This window comes from Crotalus tigris, unplaced genomic scaffold (genome assembly GCF_016545835.1).
Source record: "Crotalus tigris isolate CLP2741 ecotype Arizona unplaced genomic scaffold, ASM1654583v1 scf7180000023687.2574627, whole genome shotgun sequence".
NCBI classification, from domain to species: Eukaryota; Metazoa; Chordata; class Lepidosauria; order Squamata; family Viperidae; genus Crotalus; species Crotalus tigris.
This window is the reverse complement of record NW_024100118.1, coordinates 316,444-334,755: the sequence shown is the minus strand read 5'-3', so window position 1 is coordinate 334,755 and position 18,312 is coordinate 316,444. Positions and strand designations below refer to the sequence as shown.

The window sequence follows — 18,312 nt, the reverse complement described above, 5'->3', positions numbered from 1 at the left end:
GTGTTTACTTTATAACATGCTAAGATATTTCCTGGTATTTTTTTAGGATCCAAGAAGAAGAATGGGATAAATATATAATACCAACAAAATCAGAATCTGAAAAATATAAAGTTAGCCGAACATTCAGTTTTCTAATGAATAGAATGGCCAGTACACGAAATAAGTCTAAGGTAATTTGTGATCAATGCACTATAGCAAAAAAAGCAAAACAAAACAAAACAAAAAACCTTAAATATTATAAGTGTTGAATTGTGCTTGCAATAAAAAGATGGTCACTAAAATGCAATTCTTATGGAGATTTTATAACTTGGAAGTAAGAAATATTTCTTTGGACATATTGAATAGAAAACATTTCCCTGTTGCAAGAGGTTTTTTTTTAAAAAAAGCATAGGAGAACCATTGACCTACAATGAAACAATAATATCCTCTATATTAGTTTAGGATTTATAATTTCATTGTCTGAAAATGCTGACTAAATAAATAAAGGGAGAAAGGGACAGAATTTGATAGAAGGAGCAAAATCAAAAAATTTTTGAAGTTATATGCTAAAAATTCCCCTTCTGATTTTGGGACACTTTTGGAACATTTTTTAAAGTTGATTTATGCCAATATTTTTCTAATCTGCTGTTTTGATTCCATTCTATTTTTTACAAAATCTTATTTTGGAAAAAGTCTCATACATAGTCCTGTGTAATCATATGGATATGCAGAACTATCTTAAGATGATTCCTACATCTCTGAATGATATAGCCTTCAGAAAGTGCTGACCTCATTCTTAGTGATTATGCATTTTTGTTTCCTTTTTGTTACAATATCCAGCATTTCCAAAAACAAAGATTATTATTTATTTTATTTTGTTTAGATTTTTTTTATCCTGCTTTTATTATTTTTGAAAATAATTCATGGCGGCAAACAAACTTCTTCCTTGTCTTCTTTTCCCCACAATAACTCTGTGTTGTTAGGCTGAAAGAGTTTGACCGGCTTTCATACCTAAAATGGGGACTACAATGCAGAATCTCCTTGTTTTTAGTCTGGTGCTTTAGACCAAATGTTATTTGAATGAGGTTATTCTGCTATGGTTTGTATAAACATGTAAGAATATGATATCTATGGAATATTGCTCTACAAAATGGAGAGGAATGAAAAGATGATTCGTTACTTCTTTTGAGTGGAGTGGTTGACTGTTTCTGGAGATACTGATGCTGTATCACTCTGAAAACTAAATTTGTATTTGTATTTCCCATTTTGGTTATTAAGGCAAAAAACAAAGATGCCAAAGAAAAAGAGAAAGCCAACAGACATCACTTTGTTTCTGGATCTTATGCTGCGGTAATGCCATGTTTCACATGTGAAAAACCACTTTTGGGTAAAGAATCATTACAGTGTTCTTGTAAGTAACTATACTTACTATTCATAAAAGTTGCTTTTTCCATCTCGGTTATAGAAAGTTGCTTGTATTTTGTACAACTTTGTCATGCGTAGAACAGTCTCAGAGCCACAACTTACTTAAGTTCCTTACTAACTTACAAGTTCCTTAACTTAAGTAAAATTTTTATGAGATTACTTTAAACATGACTAAATATAGTTTCAATCCTATTTCTTGATTTGAGAATAATTTGCTTAGTTCAAGATACAGTGTTTGTATCATAGGTACTACATTTAAGGATTCATCCATAGGCACATTGGAGACTATACTATGTTGGGTATATTGACTAGCAGCAGTTCATTATGCCTTTAGAAAAAATATTTCTAGTTCTGAGCCGTTAGAGTCTGAATTTGGAACTCCTTCCACAAACCCATAAGATTATTACCCCACAAGTTTTAATGATCTCTTAATTAGGTGTGATCAACACGATAAAGCCATATTAATAAATTAGCATAATGTTGCCTCTGCCTAGAACAGTTGCTGGGTTTATACAGTTTTTTATTAGTTAAATTAATTAATTTAATTAAACTTAACAGTTGTAAATATTTTCTTATAATTATTCCACAAAATGAAGCCAGAGAGATCTGTTTAGAAATTATAAAGTGAACACTGGTGAAAAGCTCACAAAAAATGAGTTCCACCCCCAACCCTCCTCCTGACTTAAACTTGCATTTATTTTTCTTCCTCATTAGTTCCAGTAAAGGAAACTGAGCTCAGAAATTGAAAGAAAAACAGTTTGAGGAGATATGTAAGGGAGCTATATGAACAGGATTTAGTATAGTTCATTCATACTTATCTGCCTTCTCAAATGTGGATCACTCAGTCTGATGTGAATGTAAACAGTCAAAGACCTGTTTCCAAATCATGGCATATCTGAGGGATCGCCTTTCTCAATTGTTTCTGCTCATTTGGTATGGATAAATCCCACTTCCTCTTTATTAAATACTGTCATCTGGTGGGATTAAGGAATTATGTCTCACGTAGTCCTTGCCTGAGGTATGGATAGATGGTATCTTGCTTGGGATCCTGGTTGGGAGTAATGCATTTGCATGATCCTTATCAAGCTTGTATTGTTATGGTTGTTTTAATGTGAGCGGTCAGTGTTTATGTTTTCAACAGTTTTTTTTTAATTTTGCAAACCGCCCAGACTCTATTGGGATGGGCAGCTATAACAAATTGAAATCAATCAATCAATAAATTTCCTCTAGTTTGATTCTCAGGGTAATTCTTGACAATAATTGATTCTCATAATATAAACATAGATGGGGCTGATTTCTTGGTGGTAACTTCCTGTTCTGTATGATGTGGTTTTGGCCTAAGATCCAAGACATACTGTACTTCTTTATCTTTTCAGTGAAAATTATCTGGGTCTTTGCCTATTTATGTAAATTTTTCAACCCTTTTGAATGAACCAGTCATCACAGTTAGAAAACATTACGACAAAAAGTACTTCTAGATGAAAATTAAACATTTAAAAACTGAGATTGCAATTGAGAGAACCTTTTCTTGCTTCCTTGCAGATTGCAATGCAATTGTGCATAAAAGTTGTAAGGACTGTGCTCCTGTGTGTACAAAAGTAAGTTTTAAAGTGAATACTTTAAATAGCCAACACTTTAAATAGCCAACACTATACTTTAAATAGCAGGAACAGCCAACACTCCAGAAGACAGGCTTAGGATATAGGAGGATCTGGACAGACTTGAACACTGGGTGCTATCTAACAAAATGAAATTCAGTGGGGAAAAAAGTAAAGTTCTACATTTACGCAAGAAAAACCAAATGCACAGGTATAGTATAGGGGGTACCTTGCTCAATAGTAGTAACTGTGAGAGGGACTTTGGAGTCATAGTGGACAATCACTTAAATATGAGCCAGTAGTGTGCTTCAGCTGCCAAAAAAACCAACACAGTGCTAGGCTGCATTAACAGAGGGATAGAATCAAGATCACATGAAGTGTTAATACCATTTTATAATGCCTTGGTAAGGCCACACTTGGAATATTGCATCCAGTTTTGGTCACCACGATGTAAAAAAGATACTGAGACTCTAGAAAGAGTACAGAGAAGAGCAACAAAGATGATTAGGAGACTGGAGGCTAAAATATACTGTATAAGGAATGGTTTCTGGAATTGGGTATGTCTAGTTTAATGAAGGACGAGGGGGACATGATAGCAGTGTTCCAATATCTTGGGCTGTCACAAAGAAGAGGGAGTCAAGCTATTTTCCAAAGTGCCTGAAGGCAGGACAAGAAGCAGTGGATGGAAACTAACCAAAGAGAGAAGCAACCTAGAAATAAGGAGAAACTTCCTGACAGTTAGAACAATTAACCAGTGGAACAACCTGCCTCCAGAAGTGGTGAATGCTCCAACACTGGAAGTTTTTAAGAAGAAACTGGACAGCCATTTGTCCGAAATGGTATAAGGTTACCTGCCTGAGCAGGGTTTTGGAGTTGATGACCTCCAAGGTCCCTTCCAACTTTATTATTTTTATTATTATTACTTGAGGGTGTCATTGGTCACTGTGGCACTGTTTTATGTGTATTTTGTTGTTTTCCGTAGTTATATACAAGAAAGCTTAGACTGTAATATATCAAGAATATATTTTATCACGACATGTGAATCAGAATCCCTCATTCATTTCTTCCAGAGAAAATCAAAATTTAGGATAAAAAGAATGGCTTCCAAGTTTGACTTATAATAAGCCTCTTTCCACTTCATGTAGAAAACCATGGGTCTATTTTTTTAGTTGATCCCACATGGCAAAACATGACGACTAATTGGTAGTGTACATACTCTTCACATGGTTAGCAACTACAGTAAGCAATATATTTTATTGGGTGCACAGGTAGTCTTCTCTTAACAATGGTAATTGGGACTATAATTCCACCATTGAGCAATGAGGTTGGTAAGGTGTCATGTCACCATACCAACTTACGGCAGCAGTTCTGGCAGTCCCAGCTATGGTCATTAGGCAAATCATGGAAGATCATAGCATTCCACGATTATGAGACTACCATTTGTGGCCTTCTGCTGATTTCCTCATTTACTTTGCTTATCAGAAGCCAGCAGTGAAGGTCACAAATGGCAGCCATATGATTATGCAATGTTGCAAGGTCATAATTGTGAGCTGATTGTCAAGTGCCTGAATTGCAGTCACATGATTATGGGTACACAATGATTGCTGTAAGTATGAGGACTTGTTAGTTCCGCTTGTTCAGCGCCGTCGTAACTTCAAATAATCATTGAACTTTGAACAATCCCTGAATGAGTGGACTTTAAGCAAGGATTACCTGTAGTTTTATGCTAGAATAATTTCAGCTAAGCATTTCAAGTGAGTAACTATTGTAGGCATTAGTTGTGGTAATAAAGTCATTACAAATAGGTAAAGAGAAAGAGTAACTAATGTTTATATTTTCTTAAACTCTGTTGCTTAGGTTTGTTGCTTTGTTTCTACACTGAATGTCATTTTGTTTCAGTCTTTTTGTTTAGGCTTCCTTATTACAATGATTTGTCCTTTTTATAGCTATGTTTGCTTATACATAGCAAGTCATATGACTAGTATGTACACTATTAATTAGTTATCACTAACTTATATCTTTTGCCATGTGGGATCAATTAAAAAACTAAACCCAAGATTTTCTGCATGAAGTGGAAAGAGGAATGCTGGCTTATTATAATAAGTCAAACTTGGAAGCCATTCTTTTTATCTGGAATTTTGATTTTCTCTGGAAGAAATGAGCGAGGGATTCTTGTTCATATGGCGTGATAAATAGTTACAGGAATTTGTTCACAGTTTGTTCTTGTCCATGATTCAGACTTGCCCGATCTCTTTCTGTGTCTCTTCATATTCCGATTAATTCTTGAGAATGGGTGTGGGTTTGGGTGGATGATTTGACTGTCTTTGGGATTTGGAATTGGCTTCTCAGGTGACTGTATATTAGACTAGTGAAGTAGCCATTTCAAATCATTGCAAGAGCATAATAAACTGAGAATTCAAATTCAAATAGAACAATGGTATGAATAGCATCATCTTCCTGTTTTATTAAATCCAGAGGCTGTTTATATTATTAGATAGAACAAAGAGGAATAGCGCCCCCTAATGTACACCTGTTAGAATGACATAAGTTCAATGAATAGCATCACTTTAATATTATTGACTTTTCCCAATAGCATTAGTTTTTTAAAAAATATCTGTCAAAAAGTTTAAAATACATAATGATTTATAATGTGCCTGGTACATTAGCAAAATTCTAGCAATTTGCAACCTTACTATTAGGGTTATGTAAAAATGGAGCGTTATAGGTCAAGATAAAATCTTTCGATAAAATATGATCACAAATGCATAGAAATATTAAATCATCTCTTATTTATTTAACCAATTAAATAAAGTTTACATTTAATATAATATTTAATAAAATCATATTAATGAAAACATTCTTCTTTATCAGAAATTGCAAGATAGAAGTTATGTTAAGAACAAGATACAAACTGTCCAGACAAGTAAGTTAAATAGTAAATAAGTGTAAACTGTATTTCTTCTGTTCTATTTCATATTTTGTTATTATTAATGGCTGCCTTTGGGAGAATGGACAGCTTTTGTTGATTTTTCCATTTTCATTATAGGCTTTCTTAGCTTATAAACAAAATTGTCCTTGAATATCAGATTCTTTTGTTTTAGAAGAGGAGATAGTTTGAAGAGCTGCAAACAAACATTGGCAAAGATTCTTTCCATCCTTCCATCTTCTTTATGGGTCTCCACTATCTCTTGTTCCATGAGTAGTATGTAGTACACTTCTCAGAATGAACCGAACACTTTCAGTCTAATCCAATATTTTTAACTTGCTTCACTATCAACTCCAAGATTTTCCTTCAATAGTTTTACCAGAACTTCTGACAGTATATATTCAATAGTTAAATTAAACAAACATTAAAAGCAGAAATACCCAGAAATACCCAATCTATGACCATATTTATTGGGCCATATGTAACTTTCTAACTATTTAGTGTGATGCTTGTAAACTTCTCAAAAGTTCTTATTGTTATTTTTAATGTGTCAGAAAGTTGACATTATTAAATATAATGATATTAAGAATTTTAATGGTATTTAAGTTTAACTTATTTTAAATCAGATTTAGTTTTGGCCCTAGCTTCTTTTATTTTTGAAAGCGTGGTTTGTAACATGCAATTCAGAAGCTAACAATGGCCCTCTGTCATTATATACCTTAGCTCTAAATTATGATTTGGAAAATTGGACTTTCCTTCCAATTTTGATTGAATCAGATTACAGATTACAATCAAACTTTGAATTTAAACACTATTTAATCTTTTTGAACAACTATTAATTTATAAACTCTTCAGATAATCTGACATTTGTAGAAGTTGATAGAAGTATTAAAGTCATTTTAAAAATATTGAAGTCGAATGCTGAAATTGCAGACTATGTAATATGTTTTAGTGATCACAGAAATAGGAACAATATTCTTTTCATAAATTTAAAATATTGCAACATTACAATAATATTTGCAAATTATATTTCGTTTTGAGAAATAATTATGCTCTGTGTCAAAAGACCAAAGTTATATCTCAATTTGATATACGTCTACTTATATATATAAATATTAAATTCAGTGGGACAGTTATTAGTGCATTAGATTTAGACTGTAGTTGCAAAGTATGATATGTTATGAATGTATACCAATCAAACAGTGGAATGGGTTAGTAGAAACATTTTTTTATTATCTAAGCTATTTACTGGAGGAATATAGGAAGCAGCTATATAGTCATAGGTTTGTCTACTAAGTACTGTATTGTTTAAATAGATTGGCAGTTATTCTCCAATATTTCTGAGGTGAATCTGATCCTGGGATATTTCATGCATCTCATGAAGTGAGTTTTAGTTCACAAAAGTTGATGGCTTTTAAAATATAATTTATTAGATGCTACGAGACTTCTCCTGATTTTGGGGATCTTTGGCATACAAGATAAGTGTTCACCATGACTGTCTCTAATACATGGATGAATAAATTGCAAAAATCTAACACTGTATTTTTTATTTTTCAGATCTATCATTCAGAGATACTCCACAGCCAGCATTCTCGGCAACTCTACCTTCTATTACAATTCCCATTGGAGTATCCCTTATGAAAAAAGAAGCATTACAGCAACAACACTCCTTATCCAGAAGCGTTCCAAGTACCACTTCTGAAAGGTAGACAGCAGTCTCTGATATCTTGCAGTTAAAAAAAAAAACCTTTCCAAGTGAACCACTATATTCATATGATTTTGTTTTATCCATAGAAAGAATATGTCGTCACTGGAACCAGATACTAATACCAGCAGTTGGAGATCTAGGTCGTACTCTGAAGAGTTGCTGCAAACTTTAGGGTCTGCTTCATCTGTTGACTCTTTTATAATTGAAGGTAAACTGGGAACTCACTCTGATACCATTCACATGAAAAAATAGTGACATTATTAGTAAGCAATATTGAATTACACTACATTAAAAAAAATAAAAGGGATTCATTGGTGGTCATGTTATGATGAGAAACATGGCTCAAAATTTAGAGATCAGCTTTGTGCAGCTGATCTAAACTCCTTTTCAGATACTTTAAAATGTTGAAAAAATTTTAAGTGCTGCCATCACTGTATTTCTTTAAGGTGTCTTTTGCCAGTACTACAGGATTATTGTGTTTCTTGAGCAGGAAGCAAATGAATGAAGTGTTAGTTCTTTCATAGGTACTCAGCAAAACTTTCCAAGCAACACCAAAGAGATTTTAAGGCAAAGAGTAGTGAAACTGGAGAGGGTTTATCATTTTTTTATCATATTCTTCCCCTCTTATCTTAATAGGATTAACCTTTTGCACACTCAATGACACTTAAGTTTTTCCTTATAGAATATAACATTCTTATTGATTTTGGGATCTCCATTTTTAAAGTAAAGTGCATCCCATTAAATGCTATCATTTTTAAAAATAGATTTTATACTAAAGATACACAGATGCAAACATTATAAGAAATTGATAACCATATCACCAGATTCCTTGATGCATTAGTACTCCTTGGGAGTATTAAAGGTTAGCACACAAACCAATCCTGGAATACATTTTAGTTGTTTTATTGGTATCAGAGTTTAACTTGCCTATTTTTTTTAAGAATGACTTTTTATTTTTTTGCTATAGATGATGTTGATGCCTCTTTATGGAATGACCTCAGCACTGATACATTGGAATTTGAGGCAGAATCTTGGAGTCTGGTTGTAGAGCCTTGGTTTTGTAACCAACAAGAAAAGCATGTTATCAAGCGACAAGATGTAATCTTTGGTTAGTTTGCTATAGTATCCTCTATGTTTCAATATAGATGGTTGGACATGAAAATATAAAATAGCCTTCTTTAGTTTGGTGCTCACTAGATGTGTTGTATTCTGCCAGCAGGATTTGATAATAGGAATTGTAATCTAAAATATATACTGGAATCAGTAGTGAAATAAAATTAAAAATGTGCACTAGTCTAGAACTTATATTTTATTTTGGTCTTTGTAACATTCTGAAAAAATGAGAGGAGCTATGCTCCATTTGTATTTAATGTGATCTCAGTTGTGCAGTAATCTGATAAACTGTTATTTAATATTCTTAATAGATTTTTTTTAAAAAAACTTAAATACTTTTTAATCCCACTTTTATCATTTCTTATAAATAACTTAAAGCAGTGAACATACCTAATATTCCTTGCCCCTCTTATTTTCTCCACAACAACAACATCTGTGACGTGACTGGGCTGGTTTTCATAACTAAGGCAGGATTAGAACTCACAGTCTTTTCTAGCCTGGTGCTTTAATCACTACATCAAATTAATCAAACATCAAAGTGCCTTAACCACTAAACCAAACTGGCCCTCATCTAATAAGAGTATTTGGAGAGAATGTTAGAACATGCTGAATAAAAATACAGTGCAGAGCACATTTGTTTAGGATTACAGGCAGACAGCCATGACTTTTTTTTCCCAGTGCTACATTCTGTTTTTCTTTCCCATGTTTTTTTGTCATTGTTTTGAGTGTATACTTAGATTCTATGGGCTTTAATCCCCACCTCCTCTTTTCAGTTTGTTTTCTTGTTAAAGATGCATTTATACTTCTGTAGACCTTAGATGTTCCCTAATGTTCTGATAGCCTCCTTCATTTTGGAATGGATCTTCAATATGCAAAAATTAATATATAGAGAAAGAATCTACTGTAATATATATATTATGTTTTCTTATGTAGAACTAATGCAAACAGAAGTGCACCACATCCATACCCTGTTCATCATGTCCAAAATATTCAGAAAAGGAATGAAAGAAGAACTACAGCTGGACCACAGCACAGTGGACAAAATATTCCCTTGCTTAGATGAGCTGCTAGAACTTCACCAGCAGTTCTTCTGTAGGATGAAGGAAAGGCGACAGCTCTCAAGTCAGGAGGGAAGTGACAAAAATTTTGTGATCAGCAAAATTGGAGATGTCCTTGTGCAGCAGGTAAAGCACTGAATAGAATTATACTTTCAACAAAGTGTTTTTGAAGGTACAGTCATTGCTCAGCAATTGTTCAAAGTTAAAATGTCACTGAACCATGGGGATTTATGATCGGTCTTCACCGTGGATCGGTAGTTATGTGATCATGAGGCAGGCACTTGATGTCCAGCATGGTCACATGATCATTTCCAACATTTCCTGCTGACATTCCACAAGCAAAGTCATAGGAAAACTGGCAGGAAATCAGAAATTACTTCCATCACTTTTTTTGCCTGCCCACACACTGTAGTGCTTGTCCACAGCACCCCCTCCCACTACAGCACTCATACATGTGCCCATGGTTCAGAATGCCTGCTTGTGACACTCCCTGCAGTACCCATGTGCACTCCAGGACCCAGCCTAAGGCACCCCCTTGTCCACCTGTATCTCTTACCTGTTTGATTGGAACTCCCATCCTTTCCCACTTAATGACATGTGTGGTCCTGGGATTAGGACAACAACTGGAATTGCCAGGATTGCCATTCCTAAGGGATGAAGTCATGTGATATTATACTTTACTATTGTATTGCTTAGTGATGGAAATTGTGGCCCAAATTGCCTTTGTAAGCCAATGACTACATATATATCCATTTGTTATGATCCTGGTCCAACCACATCTTCCCTAAACAAATGATAAAACTGAAAGAGGAAGGCCTTAACCTTCCTTTACCAACATTTTCAAGGTATTTAAGATCACATCGACAATGCTTCCCTTTCTCTCAGTCCATAATGCTTTTCCAGTGTACCAAATAGATTGGTGATGAAGGAAAAGAAATCTATTTGGTGAGTGGGAGAACCAGTTTGCTTACATATTCATTGTGCAGCATAGTGATAATTCTACCAGTACTCTATTGAGTTTCTACTATTTTTCAGTTTTCGGAAGAGAATGCAAGAAAAATGAAGACAATCTATGGGGATTTTTGTAGTCACCAGAAAGAAGCAGTTAGCCTTTTTAAAGAATTGCAGCAAAACAAAAAATTCCAGAACTTCATCAAAGTAAGTTGATAATATCTACGTATCTCAGTTGCACAAATGTTTATCTACCTTAGGAGAACTGTTAACATGAGAGGTGGTACAGCACATTAGCTTAGAATTCTAATAAATGGTTCAAAAATGGTTTTCCTAAGTATGCCACAAGGAGGCTCTATTTTAGTGCAATGTGGCTGATAAGACTGACTTTCAGAATTGTAAGAACTGCAGCCAGTATATCCTGTGTCACATAAGAGGCTTCCATTTATACAAAACAGTTTTCTTAATTTTTTATTTTTTCTTAAGATTTTCAAAGTGGAGAGTGAGTCTCTAAGGAAAGGGAAAATCTATTCCTATAACAGTATCTTATTCTGTTGTGGATAAAACTCATTAAATTTCATCCAATGTAAAAAAAGCCATTGAATGTTTTAAGGCAGAGGAATTGGACATTGGGCATTGTACAAATAGAATAAAATGAACAAATAAATAAACATATAGCTCTTTTATAGAAGTTTTCTTTATTTTTTAAAAAATAATTATAGACACAACTATTTTCATTCAAAAAAAGGGCTTATAATTAAAACCTTATGAAATTAAAAAAATGAACTTCAGTGTTTCTGATTATTTGAATTTTTTTTTTAAAAAAAACACAATTACATGCATTGGCTTATTTGCTGTTAGCTTATTTGTTACAAATAAAATAATAAATTACCTATCCCATTCTAATGAGAGGGATCCACCGTGGAAATAAAGGCTTTTTAAAATTTATATACATATAACAATGTAATTTGTTAGTATTTTATTTCTTTTATTGTTTCCTCTGAATGTTCAGACCACCTACAGGCTTTTGTGATTCATTGGAGTGGTGAGACCAGCAATATCCATGAGGGGAGGCAAAAAAGTCAAAGTGGAAATCGCAGCAGCACAATTGAAGCCCAACCCTTTGTGTGGGAGTGCAGCATTGCTAAACATACAAAAAAGATGGGTTTTTGATAGTCTTGTTATTAAAGCCATCTTTACTTTTTTTTTTTAACCATCCATGCCACTTACTTTGGCACTGTAAATAACTTACTTAAAATTATTATAAAATTCCTTAGTCTTTTTCCTGCATCAGCCATATAACATGGCAAAATGAAATGAATAATAGCTTAATATTAGATGGATTGAAGCAAGAAATAAAATATAGAGAAGATTCTCTTCCACCACCCAAACAGAGAGACTTTAAAATCTAAGTGACATTTTATATCTAGCAACCCTAAAGATTGTATATTAAAAGTTAAATCTCTTCTTAAAGCTGCGGAACAGTAATCTTTTGGCCCGACGTCGAGGAATCCCAGAATGCATTTTGCTAGTCACTCAAAGAATCACAAAGTACCCAGTTCTAGTAGAAAGAATATTACAGTACACCAAAGGTAAGCAATAATTTTCTACCTGCTTCATGAATAATTCTTATGGTGTGCTTGCTAATTAACATCAAATCATCAACATTATTTTTAAAATTTCCTATAAAAATATTTATTTTAAAAAAATGTGTAATACTTTTTTTGTTTTCAGATAGCTTATTTTGCAAATAACGTATTTTGTTATAAATGAAAAGCAGATCTATTATATTTATAAATTTGTTAAATTTATTTCCCACCTATCTTGCTGTGGGGCTTCTCTAGGCAACTTACAGTAGTAAAAAAAAGGAAGAAATGAAAAGAGTGTAAACAGAAGTAAAATAATAAAATAAACAATGAAATAGAACACAAGAATATATCAATATGGTAACCAAAATATCAATATGATTAAAAAAAGGTAGATAGCAGAGCTTAAGGGAGGCGAGGAGGAATCTTCCATTGATCCATCAGTATAATATGCTCCTCTATTTTATTGATGTTCTTATTGTAAAATTACAACAAAGTAAACAGAGTAAATCTTATAAAATAATCCTAATCTTATAAAAGAAATTGCCTGAAATGGTAAAAATTCTAGGAACTGAAGTAACTGAAGTCCACATAACCTGGGCATTTGGGCTGGGGAAGGTTGCTGTGGTTAATCAGTGGCCTTTGGAATTCCTAGTCCAATAAAGAGATAGTGAACAAAGGAGTGTGTAGAGGAAGAGAGGTGGGAAGAAAAAGAAAATGAACCCAATCTGATTATGGTTCCAGGTTCTATACTCTAAGACAGGGGTCTTCAAACCTGGCCCTTTTATGACTTGTGGCCTTCAATTCCCAGAATTCCTCAGCCAGTATAAGGAATTCTGGGAGTTGAAGTCCACAAGTCATAAAAGGGCCAGGTTTGAAGACCCCTGCTCTAAGAGCTCATGGCCCTAGCAAAGGGGTCTACAACCTTGACAACTTTAAGACATGTGGACTTCAGCTCCCAGAATTCCACAGCCAACATAGCTGAAGGAATTCTAGGAGCTGAAATCCACAAGTCTTAAAGTTGTCAAGGTTGCAGACCCCTGCCCTAACAGAACAATACACCAAATTTAGCATTACTTCCATATGATAATACTGGAAGATAATACTGGAAAATAATACTGGAAGATTAGTGTGGCAACATCATGGCTGGTTCTTTTAAACAATAAAAGTTGCCAAATGAGGAATACTAACATGACTTTTCAGTTTTATGCTTTTTAAAGCAGCAAAGCATGTATTTTGATTTTAGAATCCATGAGTCATGAACCATGGATTTGAAAATACTCTTGATTCTTTCCATTCTAAATGTTTAAGGAGAAAGGTTTGCTAACGATATGTACCTCTTTGTTTTTATACAGAAGAAACTGAAGAACACCAAGATTTATGTAGAGCCCTTAACCTTATCAAGGATATGATTGCAGCAGTTGATTTGCAAGTCAGTGAATACGAAAAGAAACAGAAGTTGCTGGAGATTCTTAGTAAAGTTGAAAACAAAACCTATACCAAACTGAAAAATGGACATGTTTTCAGGAAACAAGATTTGATCAAGAAACAGAGGACACTTTTGTATGAAGGCTTAGTCTACTGGAAGACTGCGACAGGACGTTTCAAAGGTTATTGAAATTCAAATTATTTATTTTCAGTGGTGCATCATGTTCTGTACTTTTCTAAAGAAAGTCAATTTTTGGTACAAATGTATAAGTTGCTAAAGATATGAAAAAATATTTTATAGATAGGATAGCAATATGTTGATTATGTTTATGGCCTTGGCATTTTTTCTCACCAATTTTGCCCAGAGTTAAGTTTGTCTGATCCTTTATTTCTTGTCTTAAAAGTAAGAAATCAGTTGATCTGATTGTAACATACCCAACACTAGCAATCTGTTTTCTAATATAGTGTGAAAACACATTAGAACATTAAATATGTTCAAATGTTAATTATATCTTCAAGTTAAATTTATTTCATTAGCCTAACAAGTATACTGTAACAAAAAAAGAAGCACAAAATTAAGAGAATAATAAAATCAAGTACATAAGTTGACTCTGAAATAGCAACTTTATGCTTCAATTATATACTCAAAATCATTCTAAAATTAAGATGCTAACGTAGATGGGCACCTAAAAGAATCACAGGCAGCCCTCTCTGACGAGAAGTAAATGTCCCCTGCACTCGGTGCACCTTGAACATTGAAGGACATCTGGGAAAAGGTCCAAGCAAGTGAAGGTAGTCCAGCAACTAGATGAACTAGATGTATCACCCTGACTCTGATACAAGTAATCCTCATTTAGCAACCATAATTGGGACTGCTAAGTCAGTCATTAAGGAAAGTGGTCACTAGGCAAAGCCACAACAGCTTATGATTTTACTTCAGCTTTTCTTTGCTTTGCCGACCTGTGTAACTTTAATTACGAGAATTGGTAATCACTGAGCATAACCGTGAATGGTAAAGTTACTTTTTCATTGTTGAAACTGCAAATTCTCACTAAATGAGGCAGTTACTAAATGAGGACTCCCTGTATTAAAATATAAAATGTAAATAAAAAATTCTTACTTAAAGTGAAGAAATATATTAATAGCTATATTAATTGGTATTGTTTCAAAACATTGCTGGTGGTAAATCTATGCATGTCACTTCATTGAAAACAAACCACTGAGATCCAGTCTGGAGCCTCAGAGAGAAATGTACCCACCTCATCAATTTTATTACATGTTTTCATAGGATATCCTATCCTAATCAATGCACCTAGTGAATCTGTGTGTGTTGTACTGTGATGTGAATGTTTTTAAAGAACTGAATTTATGTTCATTCAATTTATTTGATATAATAGAAACTATTGTTCTGTAATAGCAATTTTCTTTCTTTTAAAGATATTTTAGCTCTGCTTCTAAATGATGTGATGTTGTTTTTACAAGAAAAAGATCAGAAGTATATATTTGCATCTGTTGTAAGTATAAATGTTTAAAATGTTGGATTATCTTAATTGGAAATTGTGTCTTTTAAAAAAAAGTAATAAATGTTGGGATCTTATTCAGTCAAAATCAAGCCTTTTAGATGGCAATTTTGAGTGTGTAAATTTGGACAAATTTCTGTTTGAGTCGTTGAAGGAAAATAGATATTTAGTAGCAGATTTTCTTAATTCTCCAGCAGGATGACTGTAGAGTCCAAATGGATGGGTTCTATGACGGCCTTCCTGCCTGGCAGACTGGGTAAAAACTTCGGCCACACCCCTTCCTTTGGGCGTGACCCCAGTTTTGACTCAGTCTCGAAGCCTGGTACAAGTGCGAGAGGCAGCTCTCAGAACCAAACGAATTTAAACTCAAAGAAAACAAAAAAAAGGAATCCCCTCTTCTTCCCTTTGCAAGAGAAACTTCCTGGCAACGATTAGAACTGAGAGAGGCAGCCAGGATCGGCGGACTCGTGAGTGGGGCTAGCTGGGGAGGCTCGGAACGGGCCGGATCGCTCGCCCTTTTCTTCCGGCCCGCCGAGCAGCTGTTTGGCGCGGGGGATCTCACCGGGTTGCGCGTAGCCCTCCGGGCCCTCCCAACAGCTGAGCAGCCTGGCCGAGGGAGCTGAGCGCCGCTCGGCGCGAAACAGCTGAGCCGCGCGGGAAGCGGCAAACCAGGTCGCCGCTCGGCTGCGATCAGCTGAGCGGCGCGATAGACAACGCGGCAAGAGCAAAGCCGGCGCTGAATTTCCTTCTATCCAGAGGAAAGGCGCAGCCCCCTCATGACTAGAGGAGTCTTCCTGATTGCAAAAATCAGGATCCGCCATTGTTTTTGAACCTCGTGGATTCCCGGGCTTCCATTGGGAGGCGTGGCTTCTTCCCCATTCGCCATTTTGGAAATTGATCTTCCCGCCGTTTCCCCTTGGGGGCGGGGCCATCACCCGGACTCCATTTTCCGACAAACAAAAGGTTTTTTTCCCTTGCAAGGATCTGAGGTTACCCAAGGAAATTGAGACAGAGGAAGGAAGAGGGAAAGCAAAAAGAACCGTTTCCTATCGTCTGTTGCCACAGCCACAGACTGGGGGAGAGAGAGAGAGATATAAACTGCACCTTGTCTGGACTAGGTGAGGAGGTGAGGAGGAATATTTTTCCCTAACTGTTCCTATAGTGGCCTTTAGTCACTGCCTGGCAGGATCTTCTGTCCAAAGAATCCTGTCTGTCCGGCCATTGTTTGTATAGGCAGAGGAGGGCACAGTCCCAAGCATCTGCCTCTGATCTGCGTACCTCATTCCCCCACCCCAGGCATTTCCTACTCGGGGTGTCTGGCACAATGGCAGACAATGTCTCGTATTCAGTCACACAGGTCCCTCATTTGTCCCCCCCACAGCAGCAGCGAAAACGCAGATCCTCTGAATCAGAGGTGGGGGGGAAGAAGAAAGCTAAAACAAAGCACCTTACTCAGAAGGGACAGTCTAAAACGGCTGAGCGAGAGGCTTTGAGGAGACATTTGGCTTTAGAAAGACAAATTAGCAGGGCACAGAGAACCAATGCCAATGGGACAAATTTGGTTTCCCCTGTCCCAGTGGCGGCACCCAGCACAGAACCTACTGCCGAGGAAGTGCTCAAGACTTGGTCTCCTCCTGGGGAAACTGAACAGTTAGATTCCTCCAATCCCTCCTCACCAGCTTCTTCTCCCTCACCCGACCACACTCCAGCGCCTCACCCCAGCGACAAAGCGCAGGAGAACATATGGTCGGCACAATTTCAGGCATTCATGCAGGATGCATTCTCCCAATTCATGGCTTCCAAAGGGCAAGTGGCCTTTCACACACCCCGTAAGGGACGAGCTAGGCCACCCCCTACCAACATCTCTGAATCTTCCTCTCAACTAGGAGAGGGTGACTCAGTAGATCTTGACATGTCAGACATGCCCCTATCGGAGGACGAGGAAACCGCACCTGAGCAGGAGACGAGCTCTGGCCTCTTTAACCCAGCGCTCCTAAAATCACTCCTGATAAAGGCAGTTTCCACAGTCAGCCTAACATCAGTACAGGATGAGAGGCCATCGACAAGCAAGGAGGCCAACCCTCTATTTGCCAAAAAGGTCCCACAGGACAAGTACATTCCATGTGCGGAGGTCTTCATGACCACGCTGGAGGAACAATGGTCCTCACTTGCAAGCCCACCGGCACCTAACAGCGCGGAGAGGAAGCTTTTCAACCTATCTCCCTCCTTCTCTAACATGTTAGAGGTTCCCACTGTAGATAACCCCTTGATCTCATTATTCTCTACCTCCGCGATTCCAGGAGACATGGCGGAGGTCTTGAAACCTGAGGAGAAGAAATTTGAACACTCCTTCCGGCGTTCCCACATGGCTGCAGCCTGGGCGGCCAGAGCAGCCACCTCATCATCATTCTTCGCGAGGGCCTGCATCATGTGGCTGAGGGAACTGCAGGGCACGGTGCCTCCAGACCAGGTCAGAGTACACCAGACATTGGCCAAACTCCTCGCGGCCTCTCAGTTCATGTCTGACGCTTCACTGTACGCAACAAAGTATGCGGCAAGATCCATTGCGGCCACAGTGGCCTCGCGTAGGCTACTGTGGCTCAAAAACTGGAAGACAGACCTGAGGTCCAAATGGCGTCTCTCGACGTCCAAATACAGTGGAGAGGCCCTATTTGGTTCCATTCTGGATCCACATGTCAGCGAAGGCAGAGACAAGAAAAAAATCCTAGTACATCCATCAAAGAAGTTAGACAGGAGAGGCAGTCAGGACTTCCGGAGGCAGGGCTCCCGCCCAGGAAGCCCCTGGGAATGGAGGCAGCCCTTTCGATCAGGGCAATCCTGGGACTGGCCCAGAGGCTCACGATCCTTCTACCCGAGACAGGATCGAACCCAGGATCGCCAAAGCCCGGGAGCCAGGGGCCAGTTCCAGTCCAGACGCCCATATAGAGGAGCGGGAGGCAGATCCTTTAAGCGTACCAAGTGACGCCAAACAGGATACACCCATCGGGGGTCGGTTAGGA

At 36.8% G+C, this 18,312-nt stretch overlaps 1 protein-coding gene across 8 annotated transcripts in view; it reads left to right on the top strand.

Moving 5' to 3' along the window:
- ARHGEF28 (Rho guanine nucleotide exchange factor 28) overlaps nucleotides 1-18,312 on the top strand; it is a 136,388-nt gene that overhangs the window by 89,731 nt on the left and 28,345 nt on the right. For all 8 annotated transcript variants that reach the window (XR_005553877.1, XM_039320723.1, XM_039320722.1 and 5 more), the window contains 12 exons: nucleotides 47-170; nucleotides 1,258-1,390; nucleotides 2,947-3,002; nucleotides 5,874-5,925; nucleotides 7,486-7,633; nucleotides 7,723-7,844; nucleotides 8,604-8,744; nucleotides 9,683-9,933; nucleotides 10,843-10,965; nucleotides 12,233-12,350; nucleotides 13,700-13,954; nucleotides 15,210-15,286. Coding sequence is in view for 7 of the 8 variants with exons in the window: in XM_039320723.1 (XP_039176657.1) it covers nucleotides 47-170; nucleotides 1,258-1,390; nucleotides 2,947-3,002; nucleotides 5,874-5,925; nucleotides 7,486-7,633; nucleotides 7,723-7,844; nucleotides 8,604-8,744; nucleotides 9,683-9,933; nucleotides 10,843-10,965; nucleotides 12,233-12,350; nucleotides 13,700-13,954; nucleotides 15,210-15,286 (1,600 nt within the window). In the remaining variant the exon portion in view is untranslated. The remainder of the gene's footprint in view (nucleotides 1-46; nucleotides 171-1,257; nucleotides 1,391-2,946; nucleotides 3,003-5,873; nucleotides 5,926-7,485; nucleotides 7,634-7,722; nucleotides 7,845-8,603; nucleotides 8,745-9,682; nucleotides 9,934-10,842; nucleotides 10,966-12,232; nucleotides 12,351-13,699; nucleotides 13,955-15,209; nucleotides 15,287-18,312) is intronic.